The sequence below is a fragment of the Rhineura floridana genome, chromosome 14 (assembly GCF_030035675.1).
Source record: "Rhineura floridana isolate rRhiFlo1 chromosome 14, rRhiFlo1.hap2, whole genome shotgun sequence".
NCBI lineage: Eukaryota > Metazoa > Chordata > Lepidosauria > Squamata > Rhineuridae > Rhineura > Rhineura floridana.
The window spans coordinates 39,408,096-39,423,582 of record NC_084493.1 but is presented as its reverse complement, the minus strand read 5'-3'; the positions used below and the strand labels follow the sequence as shown (position 1 = coordinate 39,423,582).

Genomic DNA, 15,487 nt, shown 5'->3' with positions numbered 1-15,487 from the left:
GATCCAATTCACAACAATGACGAATTAAAATGTGACAAAAAGTAGCCTTACTGGGGCTCTTGCAATGACTCTCTCTAATCCAAGTAAGTACACAAAGATTATTCAGTACTCCTTACACAAACAGAACACATTCCGTTCTTCTTTGTTACCTTGACAAGACTTTATTAATATTCACTTTGCAAGCACTTAATTCTGTCCAGCTTCAACTTTTTAAAAAGCAAACTGAAATATTAACAATTGCAGCAGTGAATTAAAATTCTATTTCTGTGCCCTCACTTTTTTTTTTAAGATGAATGTCTTGAAGAATTATTACATTTTTAAATAAACATAAGATTGTCATTTGATAAATGCAATCAAACGGGCACCCATTTTTCAGCATCGCACATTGAAACATTTAACCACTTACATTGGACACAAATTCCGTGTACCTTAAGACATCACACCAGTTGATTCACTATTATCTACTAGGACTCAGCTTGTAATGTAAGACCAGCTATTCAAAGACATAAACATGGTTCCTATACTTCATAGAGTAGCTTAACACACACCATGATATGAAATTGTTTGCATTACATAGTAATTTAATTTCTTACTAAAACAGCCTTCCCCAACCTAGTAACCCTCCAGACTACAACTCACATTAGCCCCAGCCAGCACAAACAATTATCACAAATGATGATGGGAGTTGGGAAGTCCAGCAACATCTAGAGGGCATCAGGTTGGGGAAGGCTGTACTAAAGGAATAATAATGGACAAAGTCTGGGTGCTTGTTTCCAATTTGAATTACATACATCAACTTTGTCGCACACCACAGTTCTAATGCATGTGTTATTTCAGACATGCTCTAATTTCATTTTTATTTAAAGTTGTTGCAAAAATAAATGTCACCAATGTGGAACACATTTGAAATCGTATAAAAGTACTGAACTGATATCCCAAAAACAGGTATATGTGAGCAGTACATAAGGAAAGACTAGTTTTAATATGAAACAGTCATTAAGTTACATAGAACATAAAAAGACATATGGTCAACTATGTATTAAATGTTACACGTACTTTTACTAGCAAGCAAGGCTATATTTATATATAAAGTGAGGGGTACATGTATTTTAAACATGAAGCAGTATTCTTACTATTAGATTGAAAAGGCAAATGAAAAACAGCGAATTTCAAGACTGCTGACTGGGTTAAAAAGAAATCTCAAAACAAAAAACATTGGGGGTTTTTCCTTATAAGGGTGACATATAATCCCACAAGTAGTTAAGATACTTTATTAAGGGACTTCAAGAGGGTTATCTGTATGGCTAAATTTAGTCTCATGCACCCCAATCTAGGAGTGTGTTGCCCCCTCCCCTGGTCCACTGCCAAAAGATAGATGGGAGAGGAGACTGAGTGTCTAGAACAAATTCTCCCTCCTCAGAGGAGAGGAGTGCAAGTGATGGCAACGGGCCTGCTGGGTCAGAGGCAGACCTATAGGTGCAACCCAGGCTTCTAGATTTTAGGGGTTTCCCTTTTGGCCACGTGGGGACAGCAATGCTTAGCAGGCGGAATCTGTTTCTGTGTGAAACCATGCCTTGCCAGATCTGGGCAACAGAATTCTATCACTTGAAGGTAGGTTAATCCATGTAATTCAAAGCCATTATTGGCCACGGGCAGAACAGGAGCTAACAAGAGGCAGCCATATATACAAGAGGCCTGACAAACAGCCAGCCAACCCTTAGCCACACATTACAGAGGAAGGCAAACTGGAACCCAGGGCCATCTTGTATAGTTCTCGTTATATATCTTAGAAGGTAATTTGGAGGGCTTTTCTGTGAGGTGAATTTGGCACAAAGAACTAAAATTACCACCGGAATGGGGAGTTTATCTCATGAAGCCTTTGAGAGGGCATGACCTATTCCACTTCAAAGAACTAAGGGATTAAGAGGCAAGTCCGCTCATCCATCCCTTTGCATTACGTGAAGCTTCTTAGCTGATGTCATGGAAGTGCAGTTTGTCTGAGGAGCGCTGAGCAATATAGATGTTCTCTCTAAATACAGCAACGTTCCTGGCAGGCATGAGCACTTTGGAACGGCTCCAGCAGACTGCAAAGCAACATGGCGAATGAAATGTGGCTTCCACAGAGGTTAGCAACCCAGCTACTCCAAATGCCCCAACTCCATTATTTACACTTGTCACCTTGAAGAAACCAATCCAGAGGCCACAGAATAAGGCACAGTGTTGACAAAGGATATTTGAGTCTAGTTGTAGTCCCAGCTAAGCCACTTTAGCTTTGAGATCTCTTTCTCCGATTCTAGAATCCAAGGCCATAATTGTGACCAGAATAGGGATAGTGTAGAATACTCACAGAATTAGATTTGGTATTGAATTCTGGGATAATCTGCAAATTTGTCTCATCATTGAACAGGCTCCTATTCTTTGCGTGTGTTCGCAGCTGTTAGCCACACTGTAATTTTTTTAAAAAATCTCTGGCGAGAATGACGTAATTATTTTTGTAATCTGCTGCTGCTGTATACATTATATAAATATACAGCAACGTAAGGGATAACTGAGAAAATTATGTACTTTTTCAGAAAAAATAACAGGAAAAAGGGAGAACCAGGAATCATGATAACTAGCAGAACACAATTTATAGCGAATAGCAACTGGCAGCCCATTCAACAAACTTAAAAACAGAACAGAATCAGATAGCAAACCCATCCCTAAACCAGAGCCACTGCAAGCCCATTTCTCCAGCAAAACCTCAAACTCATAAGCATCTCAAGCTCCTCAAATATTCTTTACTCTGAACATTTTTCCAGCTGTTGGGGCAGTTTCCACATTACTGCAGAGAAAAACAGCCTTCCCCAATAGTCACATCTTCACCTTCCATACAATGGGCATTATGCACAGGATACAAAGGCTAACATGAAGAGAAGTGCAAGCCAGGTGCTTCTCTACTAGGGTTCCCGAGGGGCTGCTCTTGAGATCACAGCAGCAGCATCAATGATGGTGGATTATACATATGTAGTTAATTTGGTGGAGTACTCCAGGTGTGCTAGCACATAAGCACAAATGCACCTATCTGTAAAGTGAGGAAAAGCTCAGAGTAAGCAAACCCCTCTTGCATCTCAATTTTGGCTAACAAGACAGAATGTTTTTTTGAGGGGGTCCATGAAGGGGCATTCAGCTTGATAACTCTGAATCTCTACAAATGAGTAGGCGGGGGAGAAAGCCATCATTCAAACTCCCACTGAGATCTTAAGAGCTCATTTATACAACTGCTTGTTCTAGAATAACACTTCCTTCAAAATCTCATTTGTTTTAGATCAGGACAGAGTCCACAGCTAATCCACCAGGAGCTTCCCCTAGAATGACAAGCCCATGGCTGCAATACAGGTTGGGAGAAAGGCTTTATTAGGTCACAAATATGAGATTAGACTCAACTACATGCTATCTAGAACAAGTTCAGAGGAGGGCAAATGAGGATGATCAGGGGACTAGAAACAAAGCCCTATGAAATGAGAGTGAAAGAACTGGGCATGTTTAGCCTTGAGAAGAAAAGACTGAGGGGCAATATGATAGCACTCTTCAAGTATTTCAAAGGCTGCTACACAGAGGAGGGCCAGGATCTCTTCTCAGTCATCCCAGAATGCAGGACATGGAATAATGGGCTTAAGTTACAAGAAGCCAGATTTCGGCTGAACATAAGGAAAAAACTTCCTAACTCCTTAATGGCAGTACAACAATGGAACCCATTGCCTAGGGAGGTGGTGGGCTCTCCAACCCCAGAGGCATTCAAGAGGCAGCTGTACAGCCACCTGTTGGGCATGCTTTAATTTGGATTCCTGCATCTACCAGGGGGTTGGACTTGATGGCCTTACAGGTCCCCTTCCAAATTTTCTAGTCTACAATTCTGTGAACTAATCAAGAGGTTAGCCCAGGGCTGAAGAAGGATGGAAGTGTGCATAGGTACAACCCATAAAGTACTGACTATTAAGAGACAATTCCTTCTCTAGATGTGACTGTCAGTAACAAAATGCATTTCTAGATGGGCTTCAATGTTAAATGGTAAGATAAAGAAATAAAGAACCTGTGGGATTATAATGCAAATAAAAAATGCCAAAAGAGCATGTCCAGCTTTGCCTGTTTATAACCTACAGAATCACTGGGGGCTCTCAGACCACCTGTATGGGTTCTATCCTTGGTAGCCACCTTACTTAGGAAAAACAATGAGGCTAAAACATTGGGGTTCCCACTGGCAGTCAACACTTGTGGCAGTTGCTCATTCCTCCAACATTATTCAGAATCCCAAGTGCTTTGCAGTTCTCGTCTCAGAGCAACCCTGCAAGTTAAGCCACAAAACAGCCTGGGATTTCCTTGGAAGTCACAAAGACTTGTAGTAACAAAGAAAAACTCTGGCCTAAGTTTTTTTCCAGACTGGCTTCAGCTGTTAAGAGCTGAGAAACTTGGCTCTTCATTTCCACCCAGCACTCTGGCCTCTGCATCTTACATACTCTATCAAATCCCCAAAGGCAGTTACATTGGGGGAAAGAAAAATGTTGGAAAGGATCTCCCCTTCCCAAGAGGGAGACATAAAACCCTCCCAAGCCATTCTCAAGAGCACAGCCAGACTGAAAACAAAAGCAGCAACAGAGCTGAGGAGACATTCCCATGGAAGAAGCAGAGCAAGGAATGATGCTCTGCACGAGCGGCAAGAGAAAGTACACTTGGCAAAGAGCCCCCAAGTGGACGCCGAAACACACTAAAACGAGACAGAAACAAAGCAAAACTGGCAAACTAGTTGAGGCTGGGGGAGGGAGAGGGAGGGCTACAAGTGCTACAGGTGGAGGTGGGAAGGCTACGGAAGCTAATCCCGTTTCTGTCCATGTGCATCGGTAAATTCTGTGGAACAGACATTGCAGTAAGTCCATGTGGAAGCAAAGTCTGAAAGCACAATCCTGAGCACATGTCACGCACGCCAGAGAAAATGTAGCATGCTTAATAAGTCAAGACCATTTGAACACAGTGGGACTTAACAAGTTAACCATTCCAACAAATTTCTCTGGGTTACGTTCATCACCAAAAAAAAAAAAAAAAGTCAAAAGAGCGTGGACCACACGATGCACTTCCAAGGCATCTGTCACTGGGGCCACATTACACTTCATGGTGCTGCAATGCCACTGCAGAGGACCTGCCCTGACAAGGCATGATGGGTGCTGGAAAGGGTGGGTGTGCGTGTGTCATAGGAATACAAACCTCTCCTTAAAAAAAACAAGACAGGGAAGAAAAAGCATTGAGGCTTGTGGTTTTAGGCACTTAGCCTCATCAAGGCTTACTTTGCCACTGGAATTATGAGACTTTCTACTGAGTGAATGTGTTTGGAAGCTGGCTGCTAAAGATCACTCTACAGATATCTACTGAGTAAGTCTTCAGAATTCATTAACAATTGACACGTTCATTATGACGGTCCTTCACAGTCCACCAATGTGTTCTAAAAGAGACAACAATCAAAACATCAAAAGAAGGTTAATATTACTTGATGGTTTCAACTATTTATACTAAGAGTTTGACATTCCTGATCATTTTAAAATAAATATTGCTTGATTTTTCTCCCTGTCATGTCCTCAATCTTTAGAATTTAAGAAAAGCTCCAAAACACAGGACAATGAACTCCCAGTGAGACAGTGTTGGGGATTCAAAAAAATACAGTGAGAATTCATGGTTCTTCTAATACATACCACTGTCAGGCTGAACAGTCATGGGCAACCTGATCCACAAAGGAGACTTTTACATATCCAGTAACTTCCCATGTGGGTAAAACCAGACTCAATCAGTCAAGCATTTTCTTCTAGTGAAATTTTAAAGCACTTGGGCAGAAAAGGAATACAAGGACCAACTGGTGAAGATGCAACAAATGAAGACCACGCACAACTGAAAAAGGAAATGTATGAATGGCTGTCATCCGAGTGGAGAAACCAGGGTGGTTCTCATGCATCAGCATTCAACACTGGCAGCCCAACCGTTTCTCTGGTGCGCATCAGCTGAACATCCTTGTCAGCCATACAAGTGTCACAGCCCCATACAGCTGATGCTTCTGCGGTGAGCAATCCATATGCTGACTCTGTCATGCCTGTGCAGATCCGATGAAACCATTTTTGACAAGAAGCTTCACACAAGATGGCATCCTGGTCATCGTTCACCTCATGGGTACAAATCCCACAAGGATAGACGGGTTCAGTGGACGTGTGGCCTTGCTGCAGAGCTATTTTGCTGCCCTTCTCAGAGCCGCCCCCTTCGGCTGGACCACGGGGTAAGCGGGGTTTGTTCGGAGCCCCATTTGCATGATTGCTGTTCAGATTTTCAACGTTTTTAGAAGGGATGCTCTCTTGGTTTGCTGGGACATTTCGATTCACAGTTTTTATGTCAGTGTTTCCTGAGTTCACAATGTCCTCTAGACCATTTGGATGATGATGTGGCAGGGGATTGTGCTTACTGGCACTTTGCTTTTGTGAAGGCTTTGTCTGGTTGTAATTGTTTGGCAAAGGAACATAAGAATTGTTTGATTCCATCTGGGAATTGTTAAAATTTGTGTTGCTGCCAGGTCCGAAGTGTAACGGCATATCATGGGGTGACATTTGCGTTGTGTTCTGTGCAGGAATATGACCAAAATTCTCACCAGGGTTTGGCCTGAAGTGTTGGCTGGCCATACTGATATTTTGATTCAAGTTACTGTTATATGGTGGTTGGTTTCCAAAAGCTGCATTTTCATGTGGCCCAAAGTTAATCGCTTGAGGCCGGTTGAAGACCATTCCCACTGGATTCTGAGGAAATGGATGTGGCTGGCTTCTGAGTGGATAAGCAGCACCATATGGCGAGGACATTCTGGGAAGCATATGCGGTGGCATTCTGAAAGTGTTGTAGCCTCCAAAGCCGGGGTAGCTTGGATTTGCAAAATACGGGTTTCCCGAAGGCAGTGGCTTGTAAGAAATAGCACTGTAGTTATCGTCAAACGGATTTGCAGCTACAAGGTGATCGGAGCTTGGATTTGGTGGTGGAGCGTATTCAGATGGTGGAGGAAAGGATGACCCCTGGAAATGATAAAGCAGAAATCAAGATTACTTTGAGCTCAACAGAAGAGAAGGTCAAACCTAGTTTTCCTCATCTTGTCCAGTAAAACATCCAAGCAGGGTGTCTGTTATAAAGGTGGGTTGCTGGCCTCAGAATCCCGTTAGGGTTCCTCCACTGGTTTAAATGTATAGCATGAACACCAAAATGGTTCCATTAGTCTTTCCATTCTTCACGATAGGCCCACTCCTGCTACTGCCGCCTGCACATGCTCCCTGTTAAGACCAAAATACACACACAAGACCTGTCATAGTGGTTATCACTTCAGTCCAGCAGTTGGTCTCTTCATTCAACTTGCAGTCTCCAATAGCAGGCCTCAACATTGAATATATGCCTCTAATAGAGGAAGCACTGAGGGCATCCCCAGCCTCCACCAATAAGGGGCTGGGAACATGTTCCCTAACTCCCTTGAAATGGACTGCCTTCAAGTCAATTCATGGTAACCCATGAATAGGATGTTCATGGTAAGCGGTATTCAGAGGGGGTTTACCATTGCCTCCCTCTGCAGCTAGTCCTCCCTAGCTGGCTAGGGCCTGCTCAGCTTGCCACAGCTGCACAAGCCAGCCCCTTCCTTGTCTGCAGCTGGGGGGCAACTGGGCTCCTTGGGACTATGCAGCTTGCCCAGGGCTGCGCAGGTAGCAGGGCACGTCACCTCCAAACCACTCACCGTGGGGGTGATCTTTAGCTGGCCCTTGACACCCAGGAGACTCCCTTATAGACCTTGTTATTGTAAAAACATTTCACTTCCAGCTACTAGCCCCAAACTGCAGATTATAGTTGCATATGTAGTGTACTTTGAAAATGAGCTGGGAGACATTCCCAGAAAACATTACATCTAGCTGTGATGATGTCGTCAAAATGGCCACTACACTAATATGCTTTATCTGTAAAGAACTATTCAATCCATTTTAATGTGCAAACTATCACTGGAAAGATAACTGAATTTTCTAAAACAAAGATTGGAAGTAATAATGCCGTACATATTACACTTTTTCATTTATTTGTATGACAACATAAAATATAAGTAATTACTGTTCTTTTCCTGTGAGCATTTTATGTATTTATTTATTTATTTATTAGCTTGATATCTGACCCTTTCTCCCAGAAGGAGCCCAGGGCAGCATATGGTCGATTAATAGCCTGATGTGAAATTTTTAACACAATTTCTAGTTAACAGTGTGAAGTATAATTATTAGTCTATTATAAGACAATGTCTCTATGTAATGTTATTTTTATTTTCTGTTTTGCAGGATTCGTAAATAGAAGTATAGTTATGTCTAAACAACAGAAATGAAATGTACAAGTGATGGAGGCCCCCCCTAAGCAGACCAGTCATTCTCTGGAATAAAATCAGTCTCTCATAACACCAACAGATAGCGATTCACCAAGTGACACTTTGGTTGAGTACGTTAAGTATAAATCACTTCCATCACATCTACCATTGGACAATCTCCACCAGAACCTTCTTAACAATCAGTTTAAATACCACAAAACATGTAGAAACCAATTCAACACCCAGAAGATTGACAGACTCAAGAAGAAACCATGACTGGATCAAGATATCTCAGCGGAGCAATCATCATCTAAAACTCCTGTTGTGGATCCTCCTGAAGCTAAAAGCAGTGACTGATATAAGATCGGTACTTTCTAAATCAATGTGCATTTTCTGTGAAGAGGGTGAGCATAAGGAAAAACTAGTGTCTGCATCAACTCTTGGTATTGGACCAAGTATATATGCATTCACAGTGGTACTTCAAGATGATAAACTGCTTACGAAGTTGAATTAAACATACATGTAAATGGCCAATTGCCAAAAAAATCCAACACAGTCACATTTGCCTTCAAAAGAGGGAACTTCCCCAAAATGAGGGAATTGATAAAAAGGAAATTGAAAGTCTAGGATCAAATCACTCCAAAATACTTGGGAGTTGTTTAAAAACACAGTATTAGAAACTCAACTTTGGAGTACATACCTCAGATCAGGAAAGGTACCACCAGGGCCAAGAGGATGCCAGTGTGGTTAATAAGCAGATTCAAAGAATCTATTAGAAGCAAGAAAAATTCCTTCAAAAAATGGAAGACTTATCCAAATGAGGATAATACTTGGGTATTCCAAGTTTTCCCTGCTGCCTTGATGTTTAATTGCTTAGAAGTGCAAGAAGATAATAAGGGATGCTAAAAAAAAGAATTTGAGGAGCACATTGCTAAAAACATAAAAACAAAAAATTCTTTAAATACATTAAAAACAGACAGTCTAGGGTGGTGGTTGGATCCTTGGATAACAAAGGAGTCAAAGGTGTGCTAAAGGAAGATAAAGAGACTGCAGAGAAGCTAAATGAATTCTTTGTATCTGTCTTCACAGTGGAGGATATACAGTAGGACAGATCCCTGTGCCTGAACTAACATTTGCAGGAAGGGGGTCTGATGAACTGAGGCAAATAATGGTGATGAGAGATGAAGTTCTAGGTTTAACAGACAAAATAAAACTGACAAATTGCTGGGTCTGGATGGCATCCACCGGAGAGTTCTCAAAGAAATCAAATGTGAAATTGCTGATCTTCTGACAAAAATATGTAACGTAACTCTCAGATCCGCCTCCATCCCTGAGGACTAGAAAGTGGCCAATGTAACACCAATCTTTATAAAGGGATCCAGGGGGGATCCCAGAAATTACAAACCCGTTAGCTTAACATCTGCTGTGAGAAAACTGGTAGAAAGTAATGTTAAAGATATACCCAGCATATATGTAAGAGCGAGCCTTGCTGAAGCAGAACCAGACTGGCTTCTGCAAGGGAAAGTCCTGTCTCATTAATCTACTAGAATTCTCTGAGAGTGTCAACAAGCATATAGACAGAAGTCATCCGTTAGACAGTGTACTTGGACTTTCCAAAAGCTTTTGACGAGGTACCTCACAAAAGACTCCTGAGGAAGCTTAGCAGTCACGGAATGAAAAGAGGTCCTCTTGCAGATCAGGAATTAGGATCTAGAGTTGGGGTGAGCAGTGAGGTGGCCAAGTTTGCTGATGATACTAAATTGTTCAGGGTGGTGAAAACAAAATGGGATTACAAAGAGCTCCCAAAGGACCTCTCCAAACTGACTGAATAATAAATAAAATAAATAATAATAATAATAAATTTAATTTCTGTGTCGCCTATCTGGCCAAAGGCCACTCTAGGCGACGTACAAAACAGTTAAAACACAATGAGATAAAATACAATAATACAATAAAAAACAGTATGAGAATAATACAGCAGCAACAATATTAAAACAGGGTAGGAGGCATTTCAGTCACAGTAATTAACCCTCCCCGGAGATCCCAAAGGCCTGTTGAAAGAGCCAGGTCTTTAAGGCTTTACGGAATACATTTAGGGAAGAGGCGTGCCGGATATCTTGTGGGAGGGAGTTCCAGAGAGTGGGGGCCGCCACTGAGGATGCCCTCTCTCTTGTACCTGCCAATCTAGCTGTTTTTGTCAGCGGGATTGAGAGAAGGCCTTGAGTGGCTGATCTTGTCGGGCGGCATAATTGGTGGCGTTGAAGGCGCTCCGTAAGATAAACTGGGCCGAGACCGTATAGGGATTTAAAGGTTAATACCAACACCTTGAATTGGGCCCGGAAAACAACTGGAAGCCAGTGTATATCGAACAACACTGGTGTGATGTGATCCCGGCGGCGACTATTCGTAAGTAGTCGAGCCACCGCATTTTGTATAAGTTGTAATTTCCGGACCGTTTTCAAGGGTAACCCCACGTAGAGCGCATTACAGTAGTCCAAACGAGAGGTGACCAGGGCGTGTACTACCAGGGGGAGCTGATGAACAGGAAGGTAGGGTTGCAGCCTTCGTATGAGGTGTAGTTGATACCAGGCTGCCCGGCTCTCCGCCGAAATCTGAGCCTCCATGGACAGCCTGGAGTCAAGTACAACCCCAAGGCTGCGGACCTGGTGGTAAAATGGCAAATGCAATTCAATGTGAGCAAGCGCTTGTGCCATCCCTATTATCTTTTCGGTGCCTATTGAAGATCCTCCTCTTTCAACAAGCCTTGTAAGTTGTGACCTTATCACAGTCTGCGTCTGTGTTGGAATTGCTTTTTAATGTTTATAACCTTTTTTTAAAGATGTCTTGAAAGCTTTCTTTTTAAAAAAAAATTTCAAGATGTTTTGTTTTAATGTATTTTAAAGTCTGTTTTTATGATGCTTTAAACTGTTTCTAGAGCTTTTGTTTGCCGCCCTGGGCTCCTGCTGGAGGAATGGTGGGATATAAATCAAATAATAATAAATAAATAAGTATAGAGTTATGCATATTGGAACAAAAAATCTTAATTTCACATGTACGCTCATGGAGTCTGAACTGGCAGTGACTGACCAGGAATGAGACCCTGTAGTTGTAGTGGGCAGCTCGATGAAGATGTCAACTCAGTGGGCAGCAGCCGTGAAAAAGGTGAATTCCATGCTAGGGATTGTTAGGACAGGTATTGAAAAGAAAACTACCAATATCATAATGCTATTTCATGACTATATGGTGCAGCCGCATTTAGAATCCTGTGTACAGTTCTAGTTGCTTCCATCTCAAGAAGTATTTTGCAGAGCTGGAAAACGTTCAGAAAAAGGCAACCAAAATGATCAAGGGGATAGAGTGACTCCCTTATGAGGAAAGGTTGCAGCATTTGGGGCTTTTTAGTTTAGAGAAAACACAGGTAAGAGGCAACATGATAGAAGTGTATAAAATTATGCATGGCATGAAGAAAGTGAACAGATAAAAGTTTTTCTCCCTCTCTTGTAACACTAGAACTTGTGGACATCCAATGAAGCTGAATGTTGGAGGATTCAGGAAGGACAAAAGAAAGTAACACACAACACATAGTTAAATTATGGAATTCGCTCCCACAAGGGGCAGTGATGGCCACCAACTTGGATAGCCTTAGAAGAGGATTAGATAAACTGATGGGCAAAAGGCTATACTCTGCCTCCACAGGCGAAGGCACTATGCTTTGAATACCAGTTGCTGGAAACCACAGGAGGGGAAAGTGCTCTTTGCACTCAGGTCCTGCTTGCATGTTTCCCATGTTTGGCCACTGTGAGAACAGGATGCTCGACTAGATGGGACACTGGCCTGGTCCAATAGGCTCTTCTGATGTTGTTATTTCCTCCCTAGGATAGCACCCATGGAGCCTGAGTGGCATGGGAGGAAGATGGGGCACCTGCATGGGAAAAGTCGGGCCAATCTGGATTTTGCAACCAAAAGAAACACAAAGTAGCTTACCTGAGCATTCGACTTGCGCTTTTTCTTATCTGGACTTCCAAGTTGCACTCCTGGGCCTCCTAACCCATCCAATCCACCATCACCACCTATAAGATTTCAAAAGTATATTCTTCTGTTTTTAACTCTACCAATGAACTGATCATGCAGGCAAGTCTTCCATGTTTGTCAGGAAGTGTTTATTAAACGTGAATTTACTTAGCATTGCTGTCCAGAGAGCCTCTGAACTAAGCGCCTCTTAGATATGCAGCAATCAATGTTTTCTTTTACAATTGGACTGCAACCCTATCTTCTCCTATGAGCTGAATCCAATAGTTCCTTCTCTCACTTATATGGGCCACATCCCATGTTCTGTTCTAGGTAGATGTTAGCCAACTAAATTCCCTCCAGATTATACCTTATTACTTGGTTAAGTGACTGGGAAGGTGTGCAATAATATTTGAAAAAGCAGCACTGAGAGAGACTAGAAAACTGACTAGGATTGGAACGGTAATTAAAACACAGCTCATTAAGGGAGAGGTTCCTAAAATGTGGCTTGCAAATTTCATTCGGTGGCCCACAACATGTCTACATTAAATATTAATACTGATTTTAAACTGAATTTTTATTGCTCCTTTTATTTCTTATACTGTATTTTATTGTATTACAATTCGAGTTCTATGGAATACAAATTGTGATACAATAAAATGCAAAGCATGAAATAAAAGCAATTAAAAATCACACAGTATCTAGCACAGTGCAGTACAACTGCAACAACAGGTAGAAAAAAGTGGTCCACTAAGATTATCAACAATTTTCAAGTGGCCCATGGAGGAAAAAGTCTGGGAACCACTGCCCCAAGGTGAACGGGCCACTCCAGAAGTGACAATTCCGTTTGGCACTCTGAAAATCCCGCTGCCCCAAGTTAAATAAAAACTTCCACAGGTGGCGATAGCTAGTGATCTAAAGGGAGCTTTCAGACCTGCAATAAAGCTGAAACAAATTAGTCCCATGCTAATCTGGAAAGGCCAGCAAGCCCAGGACACAAACTGGCAAACAGAAATGATGGATCCACAACGCTGGAACATGGTGCTTTTGCACAGCCATATATATTTCAGCTTGGAGAGCCAATAAATGGCAGGCAATAGCTACTAAGTTATTTTAGCTGTACATTTTATACTAACTGAGGGCCCAACCTCTTGCAGTAAAGACTTCACTCTGCCCGATCATCAGCTGAAGTCTACAGGGTTGATGCAAAGGCACCAGCCAAAGACAGGGCCAACTCTCAACTTGCCAAACCAGCAAACAGCAGAGAGTTGGGAATGAGGAATTTTTATTGCAGCCCAATGATTGGCACCTTGAAGGTCTCCCTCTTTGGCTGGAGTCTTTCTGGATGCCGCCCTCCTTGCTCCTTTGTTGAACCAAAGGCACTTGCTCTCCACGAAGACATCCCTTCTCGACTGCTGCACTTGACAGGCGTATCGACCTTACAGCAACACTCCTCGCTTCCCGGCCAAGCCGTTGGACACACACCAAATGTCACCTTTCCTGTGACATTGTTTAGGCCCGTCAGCTTGTTGGCCCCTTGGCCAGGACGACGAGAGCAAACACTTTCCTTCGTTTTAACCCTTTTTAGAAGGCAGGGGAAGGTCGCAAGCGGCTCAGAGTAGGAGAGCGGAGACATCCCCTACGCTGCTGGCAACCTGGTCTTAAGAGATGTGGGTGGCGGAAGAGCATGTCTGGTCTAGGGCAGTCCTGGCCCTCTCGGCAGCCTGACACGGTGCTCCTTCCTAGTGACGCACCAAGACAGAGCAGAAGCCCCGTTTTCTGTAAGCTTTAGGCGACGGCGACTGCAGCGGCCCGGCTGTGGGTTTGCACAAGAGCAGCGCCCTTCGCTGCCGGAGGGGAGCCACGGCCGCGGGCAGAGCGAGGCCCAGCAAGGTCCCGACGGGCGGGTCGCCCTGCTGCCCACGGCCCGCCTGCCTTCCCAAAGTCACCGCATGGGAAATCTTTTTCCCAAGGGAAAAAGAGCCTGCAGGCGCGAACCCTTCTTAGGAGCCTTGCGGGAGGCGAGGAACCCTCGTCGGCTCCGCAGCCAAAAGCCGAAGCAAAGCAAGAGGCCAGTCCCTGCGGCGCGGCAGGCCGAGGCTCCCCCTCCGGGTGTGCGCCGGCCTCGGCAACGCTCGCAGATCTGGGCGCAGGCCGCTCGGCCTTCCCTGGCCTCGGGTCTCTCTCCCTGGCTCTCCGCCGCAGACCCCCCTTGCAACGCGGCCCAGGCACGCCGCCCAGACGCCGCCGCCCCGTTGCCGAAACGGGGGGGCGGCCTCCTTCCGCCGCCGCTTTACCCCCTGCGGGCCTCCGCCTCAGGTGGCCGCCCGGCCCGCCAGACCCATGAACCGGCGCGGGCAGGGCGCGCCTCCGCAGGCGGCGGAGGGCCCACCTCGCAAGGGGGCTCCAGCGCACGAGGGGGGCGGCGGGCGCCCTGCCTCCTTCCAGCGAGCCCGCCCGACGCTGCCCGGCCGCGGCTCCGCGCTCTCGCCCGCCCGGCCTACCTGGCGATGCCATGCCGGGGACTGAGCGGGCGGGGGAGCCCTTGCGCCAAAGCGGCTGCTCGGGGCCCCCGCTCGGCCCCACCCCCACGAACGGCGGAGGTCGGCTGGGGCGCCGCGGGGCCTCTCGGGACAGCCGGGCCCGGCCTCGTCCGGGCGGAATGCGCGGCCAGAGGTGCCGGGGCGCCCTCCGCGAGCGCAACCATCCCCTTCTCCTCTGCGGGGCGCCCCGGAGCCTTCCCCAGCGGGCGGGCGGGCTGGGGCCCAGCGGGCGGGCGAGCGGGCGGGCTGGGGCCCAGCGGGCGGGCGAGCGGGCGGGCTGGGGCCCAGCGGGCGGCCTCGCTCGCCCTCTCTCCCTTCGCACCTCTGGGTCTCTTGAGCGCCGCCGCCGCGGCGGGGTCTTTCTCGTGTTCCGCGGACATCGCCTGCGCAGCATCGCTCCAGGTCCCGCCGGGCAGCCCGAGGCGCCTGAGTGCCCAAAGCGGCGGCCGCGCTCCCCGGGAGAGGGAAGGCGGACGGCGCCGCGTCCGGAGGGGCTGCTGGGAGAGGCGGGCGAAGAGGCGGCGGCGCGGCCTCGGCCTCTCATAAGAACATAAGA

General features: G+C 45.4%; 1 protein-coding gene and 1 long non-coding RNA gene across 5 annotated transcripts in view; one reads left to right on the top strand and one right to left on the bottom strand.

Moving 5' to 3' along the window:
* LOC133369564 (uncharacterized) overlaps positions 1-11,268 on the top strand; it is a 13,103-nt gene extending 1,835 nt beyond the window's left edge. The window contains exon 3 of the long non-coding RNA XR_009758918.1: positions 8,358-11,268. This is a non-coding gene — a long non-coding RNA (uncharacterized LOC133369564). The remainder of the gene's footprint in view (positions 1-8,357) is intronic.
* On the bottom strand, positions 86-15,487 carry PYGO1 (pygopus family PHD finger 1). 4 transcript variants are annotated; one of them, XR_009758916.1, is made up of 4 exons: positions 15,254-15,487; positions 12,365-12,450; positions 5,721-7,070; positions 86-5,473 (listed from the first exon to the last, which is right to left on the bottom strand). XR_009758916.1 is itself a non-coding variant. In XM_061594828.1 (3 exons), the coding sequence occupies exons 1-3, from the start codon at positions 15,309-15,311 to the stop codon at positions 5,970-5,972; spliced, it is 1,245 nt and encodes a 414-aa protein (XP_061450812.1). In that variant the 5' UTR covers positions 15,312-15,487; the 3' UTR covers positions 5,515-5,969. The 4 variants fall into 4 exon arrangements, 3 of the variants coding, with proteins under 3 accessions (XP_061450812.1, XP_061450814.1, XP_061450813.1); XM_061594828.1 differs by lacking the exon at positions 86-5,473 and having other exon boundaries at positions 5,515-7,070; XM_061594830.1 differs by lacking the exons at positions 86-5,473; positions 15,254-15,487 and adding an exon at positions 14,893-15,205 and having other exon boundaries at positions 5,515-7,070.

What these genes read in the sequence shown, in the direction of transcription:
- PYGO1 (XM_061594828.1), bottom strand. Translation starts at nt 15,311, where the DNA reads ATGTCCGCGGAACACGAGAAAGACCCCGCCGCGGCGGCGGCGCTCAAG. An exon ending in GGCGCTCAAGAGACCCAGAG is followed by an intron (nt 12,451 to 15,253) that starts GTGCGAAGGGAG and finishes GAAATCTTATAG; the next exon opens with GTGGTGATGGTGGATTGGAT. An exon ending in AGCGCAAGTCGAATGCTCAG is followed by an intron (nt 7,071 to 12,364) that starts GTAAGCTACTTT and finishes TATCATTTCCAG; the next exon opens with GGGTCATCCTTTCCTCCACC.